Source organism: Kryptolebias marmoratus, linkage group LG8, assembly GCF_001649575.2.
Source record: "Kryptolebias marmoratus isolate JLee-2015 linkage group LG8, ASM164957v2, whole genome shotgun sequence".
NCBI classification, from domain to species: Eukaryota; Metazoa; Chordata; class Actinopteri; order Cyprinodontiformes; family Rivulidae; genus Kryptolebias; species Kryptolebias marmoratus.
In genome coordinates this window covers 18533389-18558636 of record NC_051437.1, presented here as the reverse complement: position 1 = coordinate 18558636, position 25248 = coordinate 18533389, and the positions used below count along the sequence as shown (strand labels likewise).

The 25248-nt window shown below is 42.5% G+C and overlaps 4 protein-coding genes and 1 non-coding gene across 7 annotated transcripts; 2 read left to right on the top strand and 3 right to left on the bottom strand.

The window, feature by feature from the left end:
• The first annotated feature begins 296 nt into the window (after window positions 1–296).
• zgc:195245 (uncharacterized protein LOC565483 homolog) lies at window positions 297–7066 on the top strand. 3 transcript variants are annotated; one of them, XM_017430879.3, is made up of 6 exons: window positions 297–645; window positions 3301–3496; window positions 4761–4788; window positions 5164–5266; window positions 5347–5491; window positions 6402–7066. In XM_017430879.3, the coding sequence occupies exons 2-6, from the start codon at window positions 3455–3457 to the stop codon at window positions 6504–6506; spliced, it is 423 nt and encodes a 140-aa protein (XP_017286368.1). In that variant the 5' UTR covers window positions 297–645; window positions 3301–3454; the 3' UTR covers window positions 6507–7066. The 3 variants fall into 3 exon arrangements, with proteins under 3 accessions (XP_017286368.1, XP_037833078.1, XP_037833079.1); XM_037977150.1 differs by having other exon boundaries at window positions 299–645; window positions 3301–3478; XM_037977151.1 differs by lacking the exons at window positions 297–645; window positions 3301–3496 and adding an exon at window positions 3532–4621.
• LOC112451084 lies at window positions 1669–2068 on the bottom strand. The gene has a single exon (XR_003039832.1).
• Window positions 7067–8676: 1610 nt separating the features above from the next.
• Window positions 8677–17037, top strand: inavaa (innate immunity activator a). The gene is made up of 10 exons (XM_017430891.3): window positions 8677–8785; window positions 12601–12697; window positions 13357–13490; window positions 13583–13705; window positions 13779–14013; window positions 14095–14148; window positions 14439–14661; window positions 14898–15047; window positions 15139–15820; window positions 16349–17037. Exons 2-10 carry the CDS (start codon window positions 12634–12636, stop codon window positions 16439–16441), a joined length of 1758 nt encoding a protein of 585 aa, XP_017286380.1. The 5' UTR covers window positions 8677–8785; window positions 12601–12633; the 3' UTR covers window positions 16442–17037.
• A 107-nt stretch (window positions 17038–17144) lies between these two features.
• LOC108244582 (inositol 1,4,5-triphosphate receptor associated 2) lies at window positions 17145–20988 on the bottom strand. Its single transcript, XM_037976850.1, has 12 exons — window positions 20698–20988; window positions 20527–20599; window positions 20421–20448; window positions 20126–20266; window positions 18927–19058; window positions 18518–18695; window positions 18394–18431; window positions 18271–18321; window positions 18054–18202; window positions 17850–17963; window positions 17432–17530; window positions 17145–17359 (listed from the first exon to the last, which is right to left on the bottom strand). Exons 1-12 carry the CDS (start codon window positions 20723–20725, stop codon window positions 17209–17211), a joined length of 1182 nt encoding a protein of 393 aa, XP_037832778.1. The 5' UTR covers window positions 20726–20988; the 3' UTR covers window positions 17145–17208.
• Window positions 20989–22372: 1384 nt separating this feature from the next.
• Window positions 22373–24411, bottom strand: rpl10a (ribosomal protein L10a). The gene is made up of 6 exons (XM_017430868.3): window positions 24339–24411; window positions 23813–23884; window positions 23647–23727; window positions 22921–23069; window positions 22657–22829; window positions 22373–22579 (listed from the first exon to the last, which is right to left on the bottom strand). Exons 1-6 carry the CDS (start codon window positions 24341–24343, stop codon window positions 22409–22411), a joined length of 651 nt encoding a protein of 216 aa, XP_017286357.1. The 5' UTR covers window positions 24344–24411; the 3' UTR covers window positions 22373–22408.
• Between the last annotated feature and the right edge of the window lie 837 nt (window positions 24412–25248).

Genomic DNA, 25248 nt, shown 5'->3' with positions numbered 1-25248 from the left:
GAAACAGGCACCTATAAAACAGCACACCCCTTTAAAAAATTTATTTTTTTATGAAACAGGTATCTATCAAAACAGCGTACCTCTTCATAATCTGCATTTTCTGAGAAACAGGCACCTATCAAAACAGCATACCCATCATAAAATTGATAAGCTATTTCAATAAAGTAGGTTAAACTGACAGACGGATCTATCAAAACAAACTTCCAGTATGCTACTTTGATAGGGTATGCCACACTGTTAGAACACCAGTGTGATGTTGTTGTTGCTTCAGTGAATCTAAAATAAATCAAGTGTACTTGGAATAAAAATGTGTCCAAAACAGAAAGAAAAGAACAATTAATTGGATGCATTATCATCCCGAAAGGTTAAAAAAAAATAAATAAATAACTGGACTACTCTGTAGTTAAAGATTTTTCACTACACATCCGGGGAACTTTCTCAGTTCAGAACAGGAGGGTGTGGAGTTCTAGCTTCAACCTGCAGGAGATGCTCCATGGTGTAAACTAGATTTACATGTAGATTATTTTCACTCCCCTCCTAATGGAGCGTTGTTAGAGTCTTAAACACCTTCTGAATGGACCAAGGCACCAAGGGAGGTCGAAACCAACCCACCCCCGATGCACCCCCGATGTAAAGCGAAATGAGGTACAATTGAAATGGTCAACATGTGATGAAGGGACGACATATGGTCTGTGTGACCAACAACAACAGATTTATTACCAAGGGAAGATCCATGATGAAGCACAGCAACTTTGCATTTAGCTAAAAAAAACTAATTTATCATGTTTAGAAAACGATACAAGGTGTCCGTTGTACATTTAGTGGGTTGTACTCCACGCTTCTTTTAGTTCCGCAGTGCTCGCTTAATTTCTGAAAGCTCACATCTGCACGGGTCGTGGCCAGATCCAGCCATTAAATCCACTTTTCCTGCTTTGTGAGCGTTCCTGAGACAGGTGACCCACAAATTTTTTGGTGATACTTATCATGGTACGACACGATGCGACTGTGTGTGTGTGAGACGATGTGTAGCAAAAGCCAGCAGTGCCAAAGACGCACGACTTTTCATCTAACTTTAACAATAGCACTTTATGTGTCGTCAAAGTCATGTGAAAAGTCACGTCTTCGGCACTGCTGGCTTTCCACAATCATGACGCTTCATTTGGGGAATCACAATTTTCTGCCCGGTGACATGAGGCATCAAAACACTTCACTGTGGTGCTTCAGCTTTAAAACACTGATACTGTGTCTACTGTGCTTCGAAAAGAACATCTCTACTTCGCAGCTCAGTTTTATTGTTGCTCCCGATAAATGAGAAACGGGGACAAAAATAATATCAGTTTTACCATACTTTATGTGTACTCTGGGAAATAATCAACGTGAGATGCAGTTACAGGTTTTAGAGCATTAGACCCTTTAAGAAAACCTCTACAAACAGTCATAGAACAGAAGTCTGAGGTGGGATTCACCTTTAAAAGAAAATAAAAAAATCTGTAAAATCCCCATTGACAGGATTTCCACCAAAATGCACGATAATACCCCAGAGTTTTCTGGGGGGGGTTGAGTGTTTTGAGCGTTAAACGGAGCAACAGGAAGCCCGTTTTTTTTAACGGTCAAACCGTTTAAAGTTTCTAACATCCAGCGGAGCTCCGGGCTTCTTTTCGGCTATGGTTAGATCAGAATCGCCTCTTTACTCATTGTCCTCACGGGTGAAGCTTAAAGGCGAACCCCAAGCCCACCCAGAACTAGTATATCTGATCAATTCATCACTTCTGACCACAGCACGAAGCGTGGAGGCCCCGGAGCTTGTTTCTCGCCGGCTGCTCACCGCCATCCACGATGGTGGAGGCTCGCGAGCGCTTTTTCCTATCACCTCCGATCGGAGCAGGGCCGAACTTCGACCGGATCAAATAAGATCACTGTGTAGGTTTTAAAATTTTACAGAAACATACACACACAATCACGCCACATTCACTCACACAACGCTCTCACATTCACACACAAACACACCATTTGCGCTATGAGGAAGCTGACTTCCGCATTTATATAAGAGGTTAGCCCGCGTTGAATTGTGGGAAATTCCAAACACCTAACAGTAAAATGTCGCCCCCGTGTGGCCATTGACGAAACAACCCACTGTTTTAGGTATACAACATATCAAAGATAATTTTAACACAAACAATACTATAAAAAGTACTTAATTTATTAGTTTTTTTCTGTTTGTTTCACGATATTTGTTTATCCTAACAGAAGCATAAAGAGAAGATTGCACTGTTCATGCCAACAAAGAAACTCTTATCCTTTTTAAAAATAAGTTTTTCTATGCAAATGTTGAGAAAGCTGCTGAATTTTAATACAGACGGTGAAACTTAATTGTTATGTAAAATAATCAGAACAAACAGTCACTAAAGTTAAAACCAGAAAAATATTAGCTAAAAGCTATATCCCCAAAATGGTAGCTAAAAGTCAAAATTAGCATAACTTACTAAAAGATAAAACTAGAGAAACAATAGTTACGTGTTAAAATTATGGGGAAAACAGTAGGTAAAACTTTCAGTTAGCAAAAACTGTAGCTAAAAGCCAAAATAACATTAGCCAAAAGCTAAATTTATCAGAATGATAGGTATAAGTTAAATAAAGCAAAACAAATACTAAAAGCCAAGATTTGTAAAACAGTAGGTTAGAGTTAAAAGAAGCAAAAACAATAGCTACAAGCTGAAATTAGGAAAAGCAGTAGCTAAAAGCTACAATTGGAAAAAAAAGAACCTAAGAAACAAAAACAGCAAATAGTAGCAAAACACTAAAATTAGCAGAACAATGACTAAAATGTAAAAACAAAAGAAAAACGGATGCAAACATAAATAACCTAAAACTGCAAACCTGTATTAATACCCAAATAATGAAATAAGCTACATTTTTAGCATCTTTCTTTTGCTCCTGGTGTTTTACAGTATCATTACAGGACTGTACAGTCAAAGAAAACAGACTTACTGCACTTCAAAATAAAAGGCAAATCTGATTTAAATTATACCAACATGACATAGACATGCTTTTAATGTCTTATACAAACACAGAGTGACTTTTAGAATGACCCTTTTGACAGTTTTGGTTAAACAACAAACCCAGGCACGTAACCCTGTAGGTTCGCTGGGAGAGCAGTCTACTACTGCGCCTCTTTGGTTTTAAGCTGTATTTGTGTCTGCGGTGATTAACTAATTTAGCATTGGTGCCGTGTGGGGGGTTGAGAGGTAATCTTGAATGGCTTAATGAGATTTCTACTCCCACCACTGACCGCTGCTACAGTCTGTGTGAGTTCCTGGGCAACAACAACCTGGTGACCTTCAGTGGAGCAGAAGAGACGGTTAGGCTGAGCGAGGACATGTGATGTCTCCGACGATGGACTGAGACAGGAGCCCAGGGACACAGGACACAAACTGTGGACCTCCACCGTCCTGCCATGGAGGGGTCAGCTGTAAAAAAAGTGAGTTTCTGCTGCTGGGTGAGTGAGAGGTCAGCGTTCGGAGGCCTTAATTGATGGCTTAGATGACTCAGTGAGTTTACAGTCCTTTAAATGCTTCTTCACTTTATGAGGTTTCTGAATCTGATGACAAATAATTACAGTACAATCTCTCTTGAGTCACTTAGGTTAGTACAGTGTGTGGTATTTCACATTAAATTTATCCTTTTTTGTCCTCGTAATCATTCTTGATTCTTTTATTTGCTCGGGAACTGACTGAGCTTCTTGTTGGATGTGTTAAAATGCTGAATATAAAGTGTTAAAACTGCTACATCAGTGGTTGAAAGGCTCTTAGATGTTATAAATAAGTGCATCATAGGTCCATATGCAGGTCAGTAAATACGTGTTGATGTATGAATCAAACTCCTGTCTCATTAACTGAAATCAGTCAAATATTGTGTTTTCGATTTGCTACATGCGGTTTTTTCAGCCACAATCGATGACTCGGAGCACGCACACATCAGAGTTTTCTCTGTAATCCACCTGAGTCCCGCAGGTCCTGACTGGAACAATGCTTCGATTGGGTCAGACACCTGACAGCTCAAATTTCCTGCAGGAGCCTGGCGAGGGACACGATGTGGAGCCTCACTGCATGTCCCCTGCAGAAACCGTGAACGGGTTCCAGTCCCCAGAGACGAAGCCAGAGGATCCTAATACTCGGCTGCCGGACGGTTTTTGACAGAAACCTTTTTTTGTGCGTGACAGAGAAAGTACTCAGCTGCCTGGACTTTGACCATGTACCATCTGCTGCTGCCTTTGTGGGATCCTTTTCTCCAGGTTATCTGGTTTCACTGGGTGCTGTAATGGTCTCTGTCTGACTGTGCCACAGAAGGATGTCAAGTTTTTATTCCTTGTTGTTTTGTTCGGAGTGAAATGCGTTAACAATATATGATTTCTTTTTTTTTTTTAATTATTATTACCAGTAGAGGTATATTCTTGCTTTGCCAAAGGCTGCCACAGTCAGGCCAAACCTGTGTGAGTCTTTGAGGAGCGCTGTTATGTCACCTTTGTAAACACAGATCACCTGCTTAAGCAGCACGTCAGGCACTGTCACTTTTAACCTTTGTCTAAATATAACCTTTGTCCAAGGAGATGATCAAAACAGAGGTAACTTCAACAAACCAGATCTGGTTCACCAGAGACACGTTTGGTTCAATTACTGGCTGTAAAATTATTCATTCGAGGAATAACTGACTTTTTTTAAATTTTATTTTATTTTTTTTCCCTTTCTTTCGCATTCTCACAGAAACCCGGATATGGACCTAACAAAAAAGGTATCAAAAAGCACAGATCCTTACTGTGAATGAAAATACGCTCGGCAGATAAAACAAGCCCCGACACGGCTGACAAACGTTTGAAAGGTCTGATGGGATTACTGAAATTACCAGTCTCACATTGTGTAAAATATCCGAGCAATCGAGTGATTCAGGAGTGCTTTCAAAAGCTGAAATGATCAAATCAGTGTGATGATGTTAGACTGTCATTAGTTCAGTAGATTCATCCTTATTATTTAGAACTAGGTCCCATTTTTCTATTGATTTGTAGAACATTTTTCTGACTCAGATTACTAAAATATGCATTGATGGCAGATATAAAATATCAGCTCTGATTTGATGAACTTTAATACTCTTCTTCATTTTTTATCTCAGACAGCGGTGCCGAAGTCAATCAGCCTAAAAAACTCAACGGGTCCTCGACGGAGATCCCAAGCTACCAGAATCTGCACCGGGAGCTGCTGCTGAGCCATAAACGGTTGGTCAAACACTGAGTGCACCTCGCTGCGCGTCAGACCCCGACACGGAGCCTAACTGTGGCCCTGACTGCCTGCTCAGGGGCCTGCTGCTGGAGGAGAAACCGGAGCTGAAGCGGGTTCTGGAGCAGCGCCGGCTGGAGCTGCACAGGGAGGAGGAGATGGCACAACGAAGGCCTTCAGATCTGGAGACGGAGCTCCGCAAGAGGCAGCAGAAGCTGCAGGAGGTCTGAAATTTAGTCCACTGAACAAGAGTTAAATCATTTGTACCTAAACTTAAGTAGAAATACAGGCTGCTAGGTACTGGGTACTCATTTGTTACTTACAGAGTATATAGTGGATATATGCCTGTGTGGATCAGGCTGTATAATGAAGTGACACATCTAGTATACACTTGTTACTTATCTGGTACTTACCATGTATGTACCTGGTACTTACAGGGTATGCATCTGGTACTTAAAGGGTACATACCTGGTACTTATCAGGTATGTATCTGGTACTTACCCTGTAACACAGAGTATGTATCTACTACTTACCAGGTACATAACTGGTACTTACTGGCTACATATCTGGCACTTACAAAAAACATACCGGTTACTTACCAGGTACTTAAAGGATACATACCTGTTATTTACCTGGTACTTACAAGCTACAAACCTGGTACTTACTGGGTATGTATCAGGTACGTACCTGATACATACATTCATACATACCTGTAGGTACATACATATACTTTTAGGGTACATACCTGGTACTTACACGGTACATACCTAGTATGTTTATGGTATTTACTTTGTATGTACTGGGTATGTACATACTCAGTCCATGAGTAAGTACCAGGAACTTAAATGGTACATTTTTAGTATTTAACTGGTACATATTGGGTTGTATTACCTTAATTTTAAAATTAATTTAAATAAATTTAAATTTTTATACCTAAATTTCTTTGTATCCCTTTGTGGAAAAAGTATTTTGAAAAGTTTATCCCTCTCAGTTCTCAGAAGATTTCTTTTCTAAGCAATATTTGGACATGCATTTAAGCGTTACTGTGAATTTTAGCCTAATTTTAGCAGTATTTTAACATAATTTTAGCAGTATTGTGACCCACGTTTACAGAACTGCCTCTTATTTTTCCAGTACGAGCAGGAGGAGATAAGACAGAGGGAGAACGAGCAGAAGATCCCCGAGTTTGTCAGAGTCCGGGACAAACTGAGGCGCACACAGACTTTTGAGCAGCCCTGAGTCGCTCCCATCAGCCGGTGTAGCCTCTCACCACTGTGGCCCTAAAACCTTTTCGCTCGCTGCCTACAGAGCGACACGAAGAAGCACACGAGAGACGACGACTTCTGGTTCCTGATGCATATTACAGTTCATCTAAAAGAAATTAGTACGGAGTCATGCATGCAGACTAAAACGCAGTCCACATTTAGAAATTTCTTCTCAAAACGTCTGTTTCTGGCGAGGAAATGAAGTGCTCAGTTGTTTTATTTTTTAAGTAAAAGTTGCATGTTGATTCATATTAGTTTAGCAAATGCACCAGTGTTCAGATTTGAGTCATTTCTTAAGTTTTGAGGCAAATTAAACTGATTGTTTCCCACGGCTTAATTGATTTTTCATGTTTCTTCCTAAAGGAGAATGAGAGGAAAGGGTCGTATCATGTAAGCCTGATTTCCACGTTTTGTATCAATAAGAAGAATCCTCTAACATTGCTGAAATTACACATTTGTTTACCTGTTTCTCTCCTGGCTTTTGGTTGTTAGTGTCTGTGTGTGCAGTGGAAATAAAAGGCTTTATGATTTGGAGCAATGTGTTGCTGAGTTGGACACAATTCAGAGCATAGAGGAGTGTGGGTGTGTGTAGGGGGTTGATTTGCAGGCAGCTCCTCTCCCAGAGGGCCCTCGCAGTTCTTTCACATGGATATGCGACTTTGTTTAATTAGCTAATCTTTTCATTCCACCACGGGCCGAAAGGAGAGAAAGGACAGGCCATCTGGTGGAGCCCTTTTAGCCTATAGGAATACCCAAGGGCCTGGTAAAGGCACTGGAGACATTTGGGAAAGCCACAGAAGCCACCAGCTGAAGGTTGAAGTAGCTGCTTCGGAGTTATATCAGGTTGTTTTGTCAGCGTTTTGCATACATTCAAATGCAGGACACACGGGCAACATTATGTTTAAGACTTTCGTCCTGTTTCTCGTTGCGCAGCTTTGAAATAAAACATGCGCCAAAACGCGAGGCTGGCTCGGGAAAACTGTGCTGCGACCTCCGGTAGAGGTGTGTTGCACAAAAATGATACTGAGACAAAAAATAAATAAAAGTAGATCAGTGGGATTTTGGTGAAACAGATGAGAAAACGTCACCGTAGAAAGATCATTCAAAGTTTAAACAGGTCACGGATTGCTGGGCTTTCCATGTCTGAACTGGCATTTTGATGCCTGTTGCAGTTTTTACACAATTGCAGCTAAAATTTATTGATTTTCACAGGTTTTTCCACAGATTATCCAACACACAGTTGTTGATTTCACACACTTTAACTTTTGAACTGTTTTGCAAACAAACTCTTCTTACTTTTTTGTTCTGGGTCCTCTTTACACTTCATTTACAGTTTATATATCAAACTGGAGGCATTTTTCTTAGTTTAGATTATTACAAAATTATGTATTATGCAGCCCTTCAAATTTCTCTTAAAGTTCTGCATTTTATACATTACAGGAATGCTGATGTATAATAAGCTCATCACATATTTTTAAAGTGTTTGCAGCATAGTTATCTGATAATTGTGAAGTAAAATGAAGAGATTAGCATAAGGAATCCTTCAATGGGAAAACTTGTATTATTGTGCCCCAGCTTTTGTATTAGTGTCTATTTGTGTTTTTCATGTCACACTTTACAGATTAAAGCAAGTAAATATCATCAAGACAGTAAAATCATTACACACCAAATCCCACAGAGTGAGAAAATTGAACTCCAAGTACGTTGAATTCACAAAATTGAATAAATGTAAGGTAGATATTGATCATGTTTGTGCCAAAAGAGAAGCTGAAAAAAATGACAACAGTTCTTTTGTTGTTGTTTTTAAAGTAGAACCCGTCTTTACCTCATTCTTTCTTTTGTGCTTCTTTTCAAATTAAAAGCCCCCCTCCCTCAGACAGGCGCGTGCTGTGTCAATAAGCAGAGTGTGCCTGGAAAGTTAGCGGGGTCGGACGAAACCATTTTTCAAAAAAACCCTGGGGGGGACCAACTCCGAGGCAACTAAATCAAATTACCAAACTCTACAAAAACGAAAACATTTCGCGCAAGCATTCTGAGAGCCATACAAATAAAAGTCAATAGAAGGAAATACAGAAGGATTTAATGTTTATAATAAGCATTTTAAGCGATTTGAACGAATCTGCGCTCCCCTTGTTGAGAAAGTGGAGCTGTCTGAAACAGATGTCTGTTGGCTTCTGTCGCATCTAAGCGGAGAAAGTCCTACAACTCCTGCGGCCTCGGAGAGGATGCTGTAAAGGACAACAAGGATACGAGGTGTGTAAAATAAACTTTTTGTTTCCGTAATTGACGAGCGAATTTATTGGGAAGAGACCGGGAAAACGAAATAAACGCGACACTAGTGAAAACAGTCCGGGTTAGAAGAAGTTTGTTGCTGTCAAAAGTCGTTAAATCTTAAAAATGTTAGCTAACCCGAGTCATACGGGGTTTTATGTTATATTTTATTATATTATGTCATGTTATGATATGTTAAACCTGTTTATGGTTAGGTTAATAAAAGCACCTATCAAGGATATGCTAATAAAAGTGCTCACAGTGCCAAATAAGTTACTAAAATGTGCCAAATGTGGGTTAGTTGTTATTTTTGCTTTTTAAATATTTTTTCTAACTTAAAAAAAAAAACTTTTGACCAAAACAGTTCAAAGCCCTGTAATATAATTGGTTTTAGTTTTACATCAGGCAAAGACAACTTAAAAATTCAGGTTATATGTACCATTTTTGACATTAGAGTCCATTTTAATTGCATTTTACAATGAGGTTTGGAAGCAGGGTTTTATTTATTTCTTTATTTCTGGCCAAACCATATGAGTGTGTCGGTGTTCCAGCTGTCTGCAAGTGATATAAACAGGAGAAGTCTGAAAGATAGTTGAATTATTGGTGAATCATGAGGTCTTGGGTTGCAGGGCGTCTGCTGGCGGCCAGTTGTTTGAGTCCACAGCCTCAGAATAAACACAGTCTCCTCCGGTCCACATGTCCACAGGCGTGAAAGCGTTACTGAAGACAGCAGCTCTGAGTTCCCATTACCCCTGGAGCCCCCCCTGGTTTTGTTTGTTTTTTTTCTTGACTGGAAGAGGCCGTGAGCGCGTCCTGCCATCATTCAGAGGCTAAAGGAACGATGACGACTCAGAGGGACGTTCTGGTCCGATCCTTCAGCCTCTGGAGAACAATGGAGCCAATTCCTTCTTGTCGTCGGGCTGTGACAGAGCTGGCCTGTCTGGCCAACATATGGCATTCAGTGGCTGGGAGCAGGCTGGCATTAGGCTGAATTATTACCTCTGCATTGTCTCTGTTGGAAAACTAAGACTTTTGCGACACTTTAACGTGTTGATATTAATAAACGTGGGTCAAGCTGAGAGGCTGATAGGGTTATTTTGACTGCGTCTCGCTTCTTTCTGTAAAACTTTAAAACTCAGCACTGCTTCTTAAGGCAAAGATCTCTCTCCAGTGACGCTCCTTGTAACACAACACCTCCTTTCTTTTCTCTGCTGCCCTCCCCACATTGATTGATGCACTTTTCTCCCAACAGTCAATATTGGAGTGGATCCTTTTTGCTGAATGGATTTTGGCTTTTCGTCAGCCTCTGAAATAAAGCATGCTGAAAAGTCGTTCGGTTTCTTCCATAGTATCAGCGTTCAGTGGAGAATCTTAATTACAGGGTTCGAGCAGGGCCCCGGTCTGGTTTCAGGCAGCCCTCGCTGTTTCCTCCGTGAAGCTGGTCCCCGTTGGTAATTCCAGGGCCGACCACAGTGGTAATGAGCACAGAGGTGGTGGCTGCAGTCCAGGAATACGCAGCTCCAAAGGCTCATGGGAAAGGGTGGCGGGGAAGTCTGGGAGACAGTAAACGCACGTCAACGATGTCTTGGCATAAACAGCGACTTCCGCTGATGTTACACGGTCACAGTCCGGTGAGCTGCGAGGATGGGTGGTACACTCATCTTCGTGTCATCGTTAGAGATTATCACAATTAAGATGTTTGTTTGACATCAGTCGGGTCCGCTGGGTGGAGGCAGCGCTATCAGCAGCCAGACCCTCGGGACGCGGACTGCCCATCCTGTCACACTCAATCCAGAAAACCCTTGTGTTTCTTTTGGCTCCGCACTCCCGTAACGTCAGGTTCATATGAGAGTGATGACAAATGGCATTAGTGTTTTGGCAAAAAGCGGCAACTCCAAGTGAGAGTTTTACCCCAAAACCCACCCACTCACTCAGCCTAAACCTCCAACCACAGACTCTTGTGAAAGTTTTCACACACTTATGGGACGTAAGTGGGTAAATCCCACAGCACTCCTGCCTGTGGGTGGATTATTGTTGACGTCTTTAGTTTTAGATCGCTGCAGCACGGAGCCATGTGTCTGTGAGTACAGCCGGCTCTAACCTTGCACGCTCGAAACTCGGTCAGCGCCACCCTTTTTTCTTCTCTCTCTGCCTCTCGGCGCAGCTTTGTCTCAGCGACCGGCCTAATAACGCTCGCTCGAGCCTAAGTTGTCAGCAGATCTCGCGCCCGCAGCACATTTCTGAGGCTGGTTGGTTGATACAGGCCTTTTGTTGCCGAGTTGTTTTACTGACTCGAGCTGCTCAGCTTAGCCTCGTTGTGATAGTGGCTGCTCATGGCTGCGTCAGTCCACATGAGCTGTTGTGCTGAATGGGTCAGACCTTTGGGATACACGATAATATCCTGTCAGAGGAGGTTCTCATTCACATGGGGCTTTGAGTCTTCCTCGTCTCAGCAGGAAAACGCCTGATATCGATCTCCAAACGCAGCAGCTGAGGATTACACTCTGAAGAAACACATGATCTTACCTCATTTTTATTCCTGAACAAAAACACCTCACTATAGGCTTTGTTATTTCCCACCACTGAAGGTGAGGGCGAGAATGTTTTCGCCCATGTGTCGGTGTCTGTAGAGTTAGCAAAACTCTCATAAGCCAGTGGGCAGATTTTAATTAAACTTTCAGAAAGAAATCCTCGGATGTACGTCTACGACTCTTCGCTTTTTAGAATGAATCCCATTCAAGAGCTAAACAACATTAGCAAACACAAAAAAATAGCTGTAAATCAGCTGATTTTACAACTACTGAGCTAAAATTGGGTGTGGTAGTAGCTGAAAGTCATCCTCAGCACATACTTTGAGCCACATCTTTGCTTTAAATCTCAGCATTAACTGTTGTCTGTTAGCAAAATATCTCATGAACCACTGGATGGATTTTAATCAACATTAGCCATTTTACAAACACTGGGGTTAAACTAGTCGTGGTAGCTAAGAGTAAATCACATCACATACTTTAGGTGGTAACAACTCACATAAAACCTTACAGTTTTCAATAAGAGTGTGGCTTTTTAGTATAAATTAGAAAAAACTGCCTAACTTTAGAATCTGAACGGAGAATTTCCTGGTTTTCTTATTGTTTTCCTCGTCTTGTCGTTGTTTACATCTGCAGCTCCTTCGAGCTTATTATCAGTCACGTGTGCTTTTAGAGAGCAACAACAACAGAGCGGGCCCCGTGAGCGTTAGCGTTTGCTCAGCGTTGTGCCGGAGTCAGCGGGGACCTTGTGACGTGACGCCGCGTGGACAAGCCCAGCATTGAGACATTCTTCCACTTCAAAGCCCCCAGAGGATTCTCTGGACACTAGTTGAATAGAAGCAGAGGGGGGAAGAACAGGTGCAGTCCACGAGTGGGGGTCATTCCCGCTGCCATCTGCTTTCTTTTTTGGGGTCTGGGCTTTTTTAAATGCCCTCTGATGCGCCTCATGGCGACACGCTCCCCTGGCCAGCCACCTCGTGCCCCGTTACCATGGCGCCGCGATTCAGATTAACCCCCCGCACATGTGCCGAGTCAGCCACGGGGGTCTGCGTCTTTTGTGACTGAGCATGGGAGAAAAAACAAGGAGGGGTGTAAAAAAAAGAACACCCGCCAGTCATTCACCTTTGTTAAGTAAAGCAGCAGAGGGAGAGTGAATGAAGCCATGTGGCAGGAAGAAAAGAAAAAAAAAAAACTCAGGGAGAGTGTTTCTTCTTATCAAAATACTCATACCATTTTGCTCATTTGAATTAACATTGCCTATCTTAACAGGTCATTACGAAAAGTTGTGAGCAGATAGTCAAGATGACGGCCATTGAGAGTAAAGAGGAGATCAGCGACACAGACAGTGGCATTATTATACACTCTGGTAAGGAAAACACAAAACAGAATCCTCAATATGAGTGTTTATCTGAGTCGAACAAACTTCATGTAACAATTAAGGCTGCAAATCCACATCAAGACACAATAATACCACTTATAGCTTTGCCTAAAATGGATTTTAAGGCTGATTTTATTTTAAAATCTGTTAAAATCTTGCATCTGTATCAGCCCTCTAACAGAACATTTGTAGCTAAACACAGACTAGAACATCCTTTTTTTTAATAAAATGTCTTCACATCATCAAGTAACTAAAAATATGTTCTGTAGTGATATAGTATAAACTTTCACTAGAAAAAAACCCTGCTATGATGGAGTTGATGTGTTTTTAATCAACAGTACTGATGCATCAGTTCAAGTCAACTACAAATCATACAATAAACGACGCTCACAAATCACTATGTTAACAAATACTGAAGGTGCTAGCTTATAAATGAGTAAATGTCGATAATAATAAGCTTGTTTTTCAGCAGACTCTCAGATGCAGCTCACATGATAACACATCCTGCAGGCAGGAACAAACAACAGTGTCAATATCACACAAACATATCTGACCTGATTATACGCCAGCTGACGTTAGCGCATCTTTTGATTTGTGTCGTTCTTCTGACCGCTGACAATGAAAGGTTGTGTGTGTGTTCAACGCAGGTTCGGACAGCCCTACGTCACCGGTGAAGGACCTGACCACCCGCACCAGAGCTCTGAAACTGAAGCACCAGTCTCTGGAGGAGCGCCTGGAGCTCTGCCTGCTGGAGCTCCGAAAACTCTGCATCAGGGAGGCAGTACGTGACCTCTGCAACACCAACAACCTGTGGTTACGAGTTCGGTCGGTTTGTCACAGTCTTTCTGACTGTATTTTGTTTTGTTTTCACAGGAGCTGACAGGCACACTTCCCTCAGACTATCCTCTGATGCCTGACGAGAAGCCACCTCGAGTTCGGAGGAGGATTGGAGCTTCGTTCAAACTGGACAAAGAGCTCATCCTTCAGGACCAACAGGTATACACCCACCCCCGTCAGTCTGACCTATCATTCTTTAGTTTAAACTAAGTGTTGGAATTTGTTGTTATAGGATTCAGAGTTACAAGCGTTAGAGACTGACTTGGCGGTCCAGCGGCAGATTTACCAGGCAGCCCGTAAGCTCTCCCTCGAAGACAACCTCACCAAACCACAGAAGAAGAACAGGCTGCAGCAGTGCAGAAGGGAGGAGAAGAAAGTGAAGGACCTGCAGGAGGCCGTGCTTCAGCACAGAATCAAGAGTGAGTGCAACTCGCCATCTGTCTCCGTCTCAAGCAGCCAAAACAAAGGTGAGTGACTCTGCTGCCCTCTTCAGGCCGGTCAGTGTAACACAGTGACAGAGCTGCTCCTGACTAGTGATTTCTGTGCAGATATGTGCATGTCTGATGACAGCTCCCTCTCTGATGTGGTGGCTCTGGATGACGGTGAGTTGAATTTATATCTGTACTCTAAAAAACATATTTTAAAGCAAACACTTGGTAGGTACGGAGTTATGAACTCTAGTGAGGGAGATTTCAGTGCAAAATTGTGGATAAGCTTTAAAGAAACAAGCTGAGCTTCATATAGCTTAACAGTTCCTCGTTTATCTTGATAGTCAATTTTGAGTAAATAATATTTATATATTTAATCTTGAACTGATCAGTGTATCAGCAAGTTTAGTTCTGATGTTATTTCTTTAATTTAACAAGCGTTCATTGATCTTGATCCTCCATAGACATGGACTCGTCATTCCCCCTCTCGCCTCCGGTGCTGGGCTCTTCCTGTTCAGACCCCCTCCAGTTGTCGGACCCCCTGCAGTCGTCCCATGAGTCCTCGGGGCAGACCGGTGTGGAGTATGAGCGCTCTCCCATCCAGAACTCTCCGTGGAAGGAGTCTAGTCTGGACCAGCCTTACCGAAAGGCCACCAAAACTCAGACTGCCAGCAGGAGCAGGTCCAGGTAGGAGGCAGATGTTTGTTTCATGAAAACTGCGAGTAAATAAGGTTTAGTTTCGAATATGCTTTTTACATATATTAGACTTAGAGAGAAAGTGTTGTTTTTATTGCTGGGCATGCCAAAACAGTGCAAACATCTACATAATAATAATGTCAACATCTTGGTTTCTGTATTCTTTCTTTTTAAATCAGCTGCTGTTGTTGTGTAATTCATTGTGTTTCCTGTTTTATTGTGTGTAGTAGTCCAGCAGGAACACAGGTGTCTGCAGAAAGCTGCAGGATTCCTCTCACTCAGTTTGTCAGGAACTCTGCGTTGCGTCACACTCACTCCACCAGCGCCCCCTCCACCCCTGAGCTGCTTGTTCGCCGACAGTACTCCCAGTCTTTCAGGTACGCAGAAAGTCAAGTTTGAGCGCAGTATAACAAACAAGTACAAGAACTCGTGTAAAATGTTTGATGACGTTACTCTGTGTCTGAACAGACATCCCAAAAAGAAGCTGTTTGCTGACATGGAGCACCTGAGCTCAGAGAGCAGTCGTGGAAGAGGCAGGCTGCCTCAGCAGCCCTGCACGCCAAACTTCACTGTCCGCTCCCCGGAGTATTCCCCGCCGCGTCCTTACCAGATCAGCTCAGAGGACAGCAGCTCCGAGCACTCGTCCTCCTCCTTCATCTGCTCTCCTGTGAGAGACAGACCCACTGAGATCCCTAAGCTCTGCCCCCCACCGTATGGGTTCCACTTTGGGGCACAGAAGAAAGACCTCTCCATCTTCTCTGGCCTACAGAAGAGCACCGGCCAGCCTCAGCCCAGCCCTGCTCATGTCAGAGCCACAACAGAGGATGGCGCCCTCTCCCCACAAGACCTGGGCACGGGGAAGGGCTTCCTGTCCGCCCCTCCAGTCGCTCGCAGACCGCAAAGAAGAACTTCCTCCCAGAGGAGCATCCTGAAGCCCCCTCCACCTTACAACAACCTGGTGCGGACACCTTCACTGAGAGAGTACCCCAACCACGCCGTCAGGATGATGCCCCGGGATCTCGTGTCAGAGGAGCTGAAGTCCTGGCACCAGCGGAATCAGCTGCACAAGTTACGGCCAAACTGCAGGGAACAGCAGAGCTCGCCGAGCGTCACGAGCCCCACGTCACCTCACCTGCCCACGTTCGAACAGGTCGGTGCCACACACACACAGGCTGTTCAAAACTGTACTTGATTGTACGTGTACGTTACAACATAAGAGAAGCAAACCAGTTACTTTCATAAGAAACTGTTTATAAGTTTTAGATGAATTGTCTCGTTTATACTGAATGAACAGCTAGTAACAAACACAGGACAATCTGATGAGCTTTTTCATTTAAAAAACATCCACATCTGCACCAACACTGAATGGGATTTAGGTTTTGCCCATGCTCCGCCTCTCCACTGACCTTCCTGAAAACAGACAGAAAGTGACTACAGTATCTGTTACATTACGGTGGCTTGACTCCTGCCTTGACAGAAGAATAACATCCATCAAAGGAGAAATACTCTGTTTATTATAATGTTAAGACATAAATCAATCATAAAGGAGCCATGTCTGCTTAAAAATGCCTAAAATGTTCTTATGGTAGACTGCTCGACTAACTGCATTTCTGCTGAATGAAGTGCACAGACAGAACGTCCCAGATGAACATGGATGCCGTGTCGTGTTTTTTTACAGGGCTCGGGAAACGTGATCCTCCAGAGAGCTGCCGACGGGACCCCAGTCCAGTGGTTTGTGGCTGAGGATGCTGAGATCGTGAGCCAGGTGTGACAAACGGCCCCTCGACATGCCGAATCATTCCCGTTTTATTTATCTCCGTATTTATTAAGACTCCGGACTCTCTGTGAGATTGCTGATGTGGCGCAGGAAACGTAGACCTACGGATACCAGATTGGTATTTAATTTATAACTTAATGTAAGGTGGTATGCCAGTTTTATTTATTTCAGGCTGTCTCATAATAGATGTAGGTGAGCTGAGGTTTTTGTGGTCTCGTGAAGGTTTCAGACCATAAATCGATTTCCATTTTCTTTGTGGCCGGCACACATTTTGCACACAAACATCACCTGAAGTAGTTGTCATATAGGTTTCCTCCTTCTTTAATATAATTATTGACTATATTTATTTTAAGTTTCTCTCTTACAGTATAGACTTAAAACTAAGATTTTTATACTTTATAAAATGTTTAGCCTTGGTTTTTAATCTGTTGTGTGAACTCAATCCTAACTTTTGTCATAAATTAATCACTTATCTTTGAACAGTGGTTTGATGACTGTTTTCACTGCAATACAGTGCTTTCTTACTAACCTTTTGATTGTATGAGTTTTAATATTTTTGTGTATTTATAATAAACAAGAATATGGTTGCATTTGTGATTTTTTGTGTTTGTTTGGCTTTACGTTAAAGATAAAAGTCTCAACAACCGAATGTGTTACATGAAAAAATAGTTTAATTTTTTTTATGCAAAGACAGTTTTTTCCACAAGCTCAGTCACTCGCAGACGTGATGGACTCGTTACAGTATTTTCCAGACGGACGGATCAGGGCTCGAGCTCTCCTTCGTAAAGTTTCCACACGTAGTAAACCAGCGTTACGACACAGGAGAGCATAAACAGGTTGGCGCAGACACGCGCCAGTCGGCAGCGGTGCGACCTGAGAGTCGGAGGATGCTGCTTACACGACGAGCCGTACCTGAACAAGAACATCTGTCACCGTTTGTCCAGAGAAAAACAACCAAAGCTTAACAAACACGTGTTTACTTACATGCCCGCACTGTTGTGCCTGTGGATATTTGCCACCTTTTTTTCCCTTCCTTTATTTGCCGACGCTGCTTTGCCCTTGTGTCTTTGCCTCAGAGGGGGACTGCAACCAAGCCACACAGGTCCACCATTAAAATATGTCAAAGTGTATATGAGGCAGGCAAAACGAAAGCAAAAATCTTCATTATTCATTAATTCACTGAAACCTCCGTTGACCCCAAAACCAACCAGAGTTAAACTGATTAAACTCAGTGTTTGTGCAGGTCAGTATCACTGAAAACAAAGTGAGGGCTGTGAGTAGTTAGACATGTTATTTATAAGGGTTTGTCCCTGATCTAATGAAATTACATTACATTAAAAAAAAAATAGAGAGGCTTCAGAAATCTGTTACTGACTACAGGTTGTTGCAGTAATCGCCGTACTTTTTGCTTTGTGTCTTTACTGGCGTCACTTGCTGCGATGCATGGTTCTCTGTGTTGGGCATGGGAGAGGGGTCTGGATGAGGATCTTTAGGTGGTTCTACTGGATCCAGTTGCCTAAAATGAAACATGTTGACGCTAAGAAAAAAAAACAACAACAACCCCACGGTGATGATCCAACGCCGAAGTCTTGAGTCTGCAGCTGACCTGTCGTCTGTTGAGTTGCTGTCTTCTTTAGACACAAAGGAGCAGCTGGAGTCCATACTCGGGGATGGAGACCGGCACTGGGGGGAAGGCTTCTTGGAGGAGGAGGAGGAGGAAGAGGCCTGCTTCTTTGAGTCTCGCCTTTTCTTCTCCTGCGACGAACAGGATGCTGTTTATGGCAGTAAGACAGTAGGAGAGTTCGCCAAAGACGCCACTTTACCTGAGTCTGGCTGGAAATGATGGAAGCACTGATTCTGCGACGTAAGGTGCTCTGAGAAAAACACAAAAACCCGATTAGGAGAAAAAGAAGATCTGATCAAGAACACAAGAGAGCTCTGCGTACGTGATTGGAGCCTTTCCTCTTCTCGCTTTCTTCCGGATCTGCAGGAAGATACTCAGCGTCAGCCATACTTCACAAACAGCTGAAGAACGAGACAAAACCCTGCGAGACGGCCTGAAGTGTAGACCTGAGAAGGTGCTGGGACTGATGTTTCTGCTGGAGATCTGCTGCTGCTGCTGCTGCTGCTGCTGCTGCTGCAGCATCCTTTTGGTTTCTTCCAGCTCTGCTGCATTTCTGTCATGACGCCTCCTCAGACTCTCCACATGAGCCACCATGAGCTCCACGGTCCGACTCACTCGGGCCTCCTGTTCCGGTCAGAACGATTACAACACGGCTTGAAGTTATTACCATTTATTGTGCATTTTAATACACTGAAGATTATTGTTAAGATGTCATAACTAAAGAAACTAGAGTCCTAACATGGAGTCGGAGGAGTTTCTGTCGTAAATAATGTTAATTTGAGTGTAAGGATTGTGCTGACTGTGTGAAACAATAAGAAAAGTGTAACAGAATAAAACCGAAGAACCTCGATGCACCTGGTGAACAGCACCGAGCACCTCCGCTGTGTTGGAGATTCGCTCGACTGTCCCGCCGAGGATGTCCAGACACAGCTCCAGCTTCTGCAGGATGCTGCTGCGCTGACTGTCCAAACACAGGTCCTTCAGGGTCTGCAGACACACACAAACACACGTCTGAGGGGAGCTCCACTGTGGGCTTTTAAGAATAATCTTAAAGCTGGCAAGCGGTTCTTCGCAATAACGAATCAAAATGTTGGAGGGTTTTATTTAAATGAAGAAAACTGAGATGTTCTAGTTACATAAACCTATTATCTCTCATCATCTCATTGTGCTCCTATTATTGATTCAGACAGATTTGTGTTAAGGTGTAGATTTCAGGCTGCTATTATTCTGAAACAAAGAATTTAACTACCTCCCAGACCATTAAAAAAATCCCCTGATCTGATGAAACAACGACTGAACCTTATCCTCCTGACTCCCAAGCTTTTGTTTGGTGATTATTTTTAATTTGCCTAAACTATCTGGAACCAGTAGAACCAAATGACATTAAAAAGGTGGACAAAGTGTCTCTGCCTGCGTTTGTTGTTGGGAATTGAAGCCCTAGAAATCCCACCTGCGGGCTCTGCCATGTTGCACTTTTGGAACCAGAGTCTGCTCACTGGGAAAGTGAGGCTTTAAGTCCCGCCTACTTCCCCATCACACGTTAATGGCCCCACATGACCTATCTTTTAAACATAACTAATTACAGCTGAACGTGCATACAGAAGCAAGGTAAGAACCAACAAGAGTCAACACCTAAAAGAAAAAATATTGGAGTTGCATTTTTATTTTTTATTACCAAAGGGCAATGTCCTAGTCATTCGCATGGAGGGGCGGGACTTAAAACTTGCCCTACAACCTGCGTGTCTTTCCAGCTTCAGCTTCCCGGTTCCCAAGAGATGTCTAGTTTTCTTTAACGGTCGATGGAAGGACCTTGTGAACATGTCTCCTCCTGTGGCCGGGCTACCCTACCAGTGGGGTATCTGATGACTGACAGGGTGCAGTGGATGCTGACGGACTGCGGTGAGGCCTGAACCTCTGATCTTCTCACACCAAAGTCGTGCAACATCCCCAGCTCAGTAAAACTCCTGAAACTCCATTAAGGCGTCAGCTGTTATCGGTGACCCTCGTCTGCCCACCCCTTTGAAAGCTGTCTGCTGCCAAACATCACACCGTACCTCCAGGGTCTCCCGGCCTCGGGTCAGCTCCAGCTGGATGTTCTCCTCAGCCAGGTTGCGGGCGTGCTCCTCCGCCTGCAGCCTCTGTTTCAGGGTGTACTGATCGCAGTGGAAGGCCAGGGTGATCTGGGAGAAGGCCGTCTGGGAGCAAGAACAGTTCTCTGCACTCAGGTTTTTTACTCCACGTTTACAATTCAGCTCCTTTTTTAGAATCATCCGATTAAAGAATCTAAAGTACTGCTCGTACTAAATACATATATACATAAATACATTATCTGGTCTGTGAAAAACTTACCTCCAAGTCCTTCTCTGACATCTCCACACTGTCAGGAAACAAGTTGTTTCAAATCTTAGTAAAATTCAAAGTGAAAATCTGCTTTTATTCACATTGGGCGCCTCACCTGTTGAGGCCCACGCGCTCTACGATGGACAGCTCGCTCCAGTTTGTGTCTGCCTGCTCCTCACGACTAGTTTCTGTTTTTAAAAAAAGACAAATCCAGTTTGACTTTAGAGCCAGGTCAGCAGCTGATGCAGCTTTCAGTGCCGGTTTATTTGTTTTTGTTTTGTTTTACCTTCCTCGCTATCCTCGCCGTCCAGCATGGTGTGGCTGCTCGGCTGAAAATCCTTCAGAAGCAACGTAGAGGCGTTAAATCCAAACACAGGAACAGGTGAGGCAGCAGGGAGATTATTTGATTCACCTCTGTGCTCATCGGTGCGTCATTCAGAGAGCAGAATAATCCAGAATAATCCAACAGTTCCATTCAAACGATGAAACTATTCAGGTTGTCTTCGGTGAGATTTTCATTTAAGTTGAAATAAACTTATATTCTCACAAGTCTGTGTTCGGTTCACTCTCCCCTCTGCCTCTTTCTTGTCCTGAGAATAGATAATCCTATTAAGAGATCCACAGTCAAACCAGAGCAGGGTGACTGACCCAAGAGGCTCATGGGAAGCGGTGTTTTATCTGTACTCCTTGAACACCGCTGTTGTACCAGCTGAGATGTGCTGAATCCACAATGTTACCTCTGTCTGGTGAAGCCCTACAAACTCCAGGACATGACAAACGACAGAGGTAAATCTGGTTGTTTTGAGCTTCATCAATACACAAACAGGACAGAGGTCAGCAGTAATGTCTGAGTGTGTCTGTTACTGAAGTATCTCATGAACCACTGGAAGGGTTTTAATGAAACTTTCAGAAATTATTAGCTGTGCCTCTACGGCTCATTAACTTTTGTAGTCAAATCAAAATGGTCACCACAGCTAATCGACATCAGCCAACACTAAAGTTGCTGTAAATCAGTCAATTAAGCAGATATTGAGACAAAATTTGTTGTGGTAGTAGCTGAGAGTCATTCGTGACACATGCTCTGGGCTTGACATGGAGCGGTATTGTTTGAAATTGCACATTCAGTATTTTCGAGGTTACATTTATCAACATATTATGATCTTAGTAAAGAAGTCTGGCATGAAAGGTGAAAGGAGGTATGTATTTCTTTAAAGAGTGTTTCATTTATTTATTGTTTAATCCAAGCATTAAGTTCAATCAGGAAAATCCAGATCCATCGTTTGATTCCCTCTTTAAACCAAAATTTATCTTCTTCAAAAAATTATAACTCAACAAGATGTAGGAGTGTTAAATGCCTTTACTTGGACGCAGCTGTTCAGCTTTTTTGACTGAAAATGTGCTGTAAAAACATCTAAGAGCGCCAGAAAGCAGAGGAACTGTAATTTTTAGGTTAAAGCAGATGTACTTCTGAAAAACACAGATCTCACCAGAAAGTCCTGGTTTTTAATGTGAATTTTTCTTGTTTGATTGCAACCGATTGACAGCTATAATTAGGAGTAGGTCAAGATGTTTGACTACACCTTTATCATTTAAGGTTTTACACAACAAAGGTCAATACATAAAAGTTAGGTTTACGCTTCTAACCAAGATTTGATCAGCTATACTATTTAAAATTTGTTCTTCTAAATACCTTTTAAGCCTGGAGTTATTAAAATTATTTTAATGTTTAGGTGCGTAATATTTAGTTGCATTAGCAAAATCTAGAAAACAGTAAAGACAATTAGAACAATATCCTGTGGTAAATCACATCCTCCCTCTGCTCATGCAAGAGTTCAACCTGATCCCCCCCACAGTGTGAATTTAAAGTTTTAACACGGAAAGCGAGTGACTCAGGGACATTAAAGTATTTAAAATCAAATCTGGACAAACCAAAATGACAGAAATCACCCAGAACGAACAACTTTGGAGCTTCTCTTCTTTTATTAATAGAAAAACATTTAATAGAGGCGCTGGGGTTTGCCCATGGTGCTCTTGACGTAGAGGGCGCGCACGTTCTGCCAGTTCTTCTTCAGCAGAGACACCAGGAAGTTGACGGCCAAGTGGAGGTTGTAAACGAGTTCATCCTCCGTCATCTTCACGTGTCCGATAGCCACAGCCAGACAGAGCACCTACAACAGACGGTGACTATTCATCAAAAACAAGGATTTAAGAAAAGAAGCTCATCATTAAAAACAACTGAATGTACCTTCTTCATCTGGAACTTGATGGTGGATTTGACCTCGTCCACCTTTGTGTTCAGGTTCTCGTTGTGGGTGAGCAGGGAGGGGAACTTGCCAGCCTTGTTCAGTCCGGGGCCGAGGATACGGGGGATCTGCTTGATCAGAGACTCTGAGGCCAGGAAGGCGTCATACTTCTTGGCTGGAAGAAGAACAAAAACAGACAGCATGTTTGAGACGTCTCGTCTCTCTGTAGCACCGATCTCACTTGTCCTGCAGGTTGAATTTCCCACCGAGCTTCTTGACCAGCTTCTTGTTCTTGTTGAGCTTCTTCAGAGCCTCGATGTCCATGTGGGGAAGCTCAGCGGCCTTGGCCTCGTCGCAGTGCTGCTGGTCTCCCAGGACGCACACAGAGAACTTGGGCCTGGGGAGAGTCTTCAGCCTGCATTTCAACAGAAAACAGAGGACCGCATTTTAAACGCAGGAGCGCCCGACTCTACTGATATGGAGTCAGGATGTTATTTTCAGTACTTTTAATTTAAAAAAGCGCCACACAGTCGATATGAAAAGCCTTGAGACATTAAATATTGTGAACGGAAGCAAGATTAAACATTAATACTTGTGTTTGTTATATAAGAAGAGTAAGGGTACAAATGAGACCTCTGATTTTGTGTAGCAGAGAAAGTTCTTACCCATACCGCCACAGTGGTCGGTGTCCAGCGGACCTCTTTGGTATTATAGTAAAACTGGTCGGCTAGAGGGCGTGAGCCACTCAAAGCCTCCCCTCATGTTTTAAGACCCAGGGTAGGGGTCCGCCTGCTTCGCCATCGCCAGCCGAAGCCGAGCGGGCTCAGTCAGACTACCCAGATTACTTTCCCCATGTCCGTTTTCTGCCTCCGCCTTGGACTGAAAAAGACATTCCAGCCTTTTCTGATTTTTAAATATGAGGACACATTGATCCTCAGGCAGGGCTGGAAACAAACAGGGAAAAGGTTGGGTGAAACAGTGAAATGTCGAACCTGACTGTGCCGGAGAAACGCTTGTCCTTCTGGGGATCATAGTTTTTGAGGCTGATCTGCAGCTCCACGCTCTCCACAAACCTGTTAACGAGCAACGCATTTGTTTTAGATTATTAAGATTCATTTTTCAGAAACCTTTAAATCAATTTAAAATATTTGTACTCACTTCCTTGGCTTGGCCACAGAACCCTGCAGGACCTCCTTTATAGCTTCATACAGCGTATCTCTGGAAACCTTACTATACAAAAAGATATTAAAATAAAGTTAATACAACTAAAGTTTAGCTACGACACCAAAAAGTCCCATTAAACAAGTCTTGAGAATTCATGTTTAATCATATTGAAAAATGCAACTAAACACAGAAAGTCCGCAAAAAAAATTAGCTCAATCTCGCCTATATTAGGTAATCAACCTATTAATAATATGATCGTTAGGTTAAATGTGTTTTAAAACAGTGGATGGAGACGGATTACTTTTAGCAAAGATAGCGCTGACTCCTTCAGTTCACCCGGCTAACCTCAGCCGGTGCCATGTTTCACAGCTAACTTAAACTATTTCTTCTAAACCAAATTAATAAATTATTAAAACTTCATAACAATAGAAGCCTAAGTGTTCACACGACAGCTGTAAATATGTGTAAACATGCACAGAATCGGCGTTGTAACGCATTTATTCAGTAAATTGGAGCCAACCTCATTTTAGCGGCTGGTCCCTCTGCTCGTGCTACGCTGGAAAGGACGTAAAAGGCGGAAATGACGCAAAATAAAGGCGCTCTACGTGATTCAAGAATAAAAAAAAAACAACTTTATTTACACAATGGCATTTTACAACGAAGTTTTCGTTCATACAAGCGGATGAAAAATAGTGTTTTAATTCCTTAATGTAGCGATAATAAAAGCAGTGGTAAATTATATGGACAGCGCAGAGAGGTTATAGTCTTATACATGCCGTGCAAAAGTTTTAAACCACCTCTGTTTCCTTCACACTTTGCTTTCAAGGAGCAAGACTATTTTTGTTATATTTTACAGTGGTCTTGATTAATTTTTTCTCAAGGTCTTTTAAAGGCTTTCTAAGAATGTTGGCTTTTTACTCATTTGCTTTCCAATATGTGTGGTTGACAATAACAGCATATTGTTCAGCTTGTGCTTAAAACAAATGAAAGTGGACAAAAAAAAGGAAAAATGTGTTTTAAAAAATATATCCACAGCAGATGACTGGTATCTGAAAGTAGGGCATTTATGAAATAAAAAATGAAGCAAAGATGTATTTGAGGAACACATCTTTTTTGTTGACTGTCTATGATTCAAAGTCCAAATAAAAATTTAGAAACTTGCACTATTAATGAAGACTTGAAAACAGATTACAGAGAATTTGGCTACCTGGAAGCTATAAAGCTAGAAGCCACATTTATTTATTCATATGAGGAATGACTCAAGATCTTTGAACAGTATTACAGGTGCTGGTCATAAAATTAGAATATCATGAAAAAGTAGATTGATTTCAGTAATTCCATTTAAAAAGTGAAACTTGTATATTATATTCATACATTACATACAAACTCATATATTTCAAATGTTTATTTCGTTTAATTTTGATGATTAC

Bases quoted from the DNA above. Each gene is read 5' to 3' on its own strand.
- inavaa (XM_017430891.3), top strand. From the start codon at position 12,634: ATGACGGCCATTGAGAGTAAAGAGGAGATCAGCGACACAGACAGTGGC. The intron at 13,706-13,778 runs GTATACACCCAC...TTGTTGTTATAG, and splicing joins TCATCCTTCAGGACCAACAG to GATTCAGAGTTACAAGCGTT. The intron at 15,048-15,138 runs GTACGCAGAAAG...GTGTCTGAACAG, and splicing joins CAGTACTCCCAGTCTTTCAG to ACATCCCAAAAAGAAGCTGT.
- zgc:195245 (XM_017430879.3), top strand. From the start codon at position 3,455: ATGGAGGGGTCAGCTGTAAAAAAAGTGAGTTTCTGCTGCTGG. The intron at 3,497-4,760 runs GTGAGTGAGAGG...GCATTCTCACAG, and splicing joins AAGTGAGTTTCTGCTGCTGG to AAACCCGGATATGGACCTAA. The intron at 5,492-6,401 runs GTCTGAAATTTA...TTATTTTTCCAG, and splicing joins GGCAGCAGAAGCTGCAGGAG to TACGAGCAGGAGGAGATAAG.
- LOC108244582 (XM_037976850.1), bottom strand. From the start codon at position 20,725: ATGCTGGACGGCGAGGATAGCGAGGAAG. The intron at 18,322-18,393 runs GTACGCAGAGCT...TGTTTTTCTCAG, and splicing joins AGAGGAAAGGCTCCAATCAC to AGCACCTTACGTCGCAGAAT. The intron at 17,531-17,849 runs GTACGGCGATTA...GCTTGGTTGCAG, and splicing joins GTAAAGACACAAAGCAAAAA to TCCCCCTCTGAGGCAAAGAC.
- rpl10a (XM_017430868.3), bottom strand. The intron at 23,728-23,812 runs GTGAGTACAAAT...GCTCGTTAACAG, and splicing joins TCTGTGGCCAAGCCAAGGAA to GTTTGTGGAGAGCGTGGAGC. The intron at 22,580-22,656 runs GTACATTCAGTT...CGTCTGTTGTAG, and splicing joins TCAAGTTCCAGATGAAGAAG to GTGCTCTGTCTGGCTGTGGC.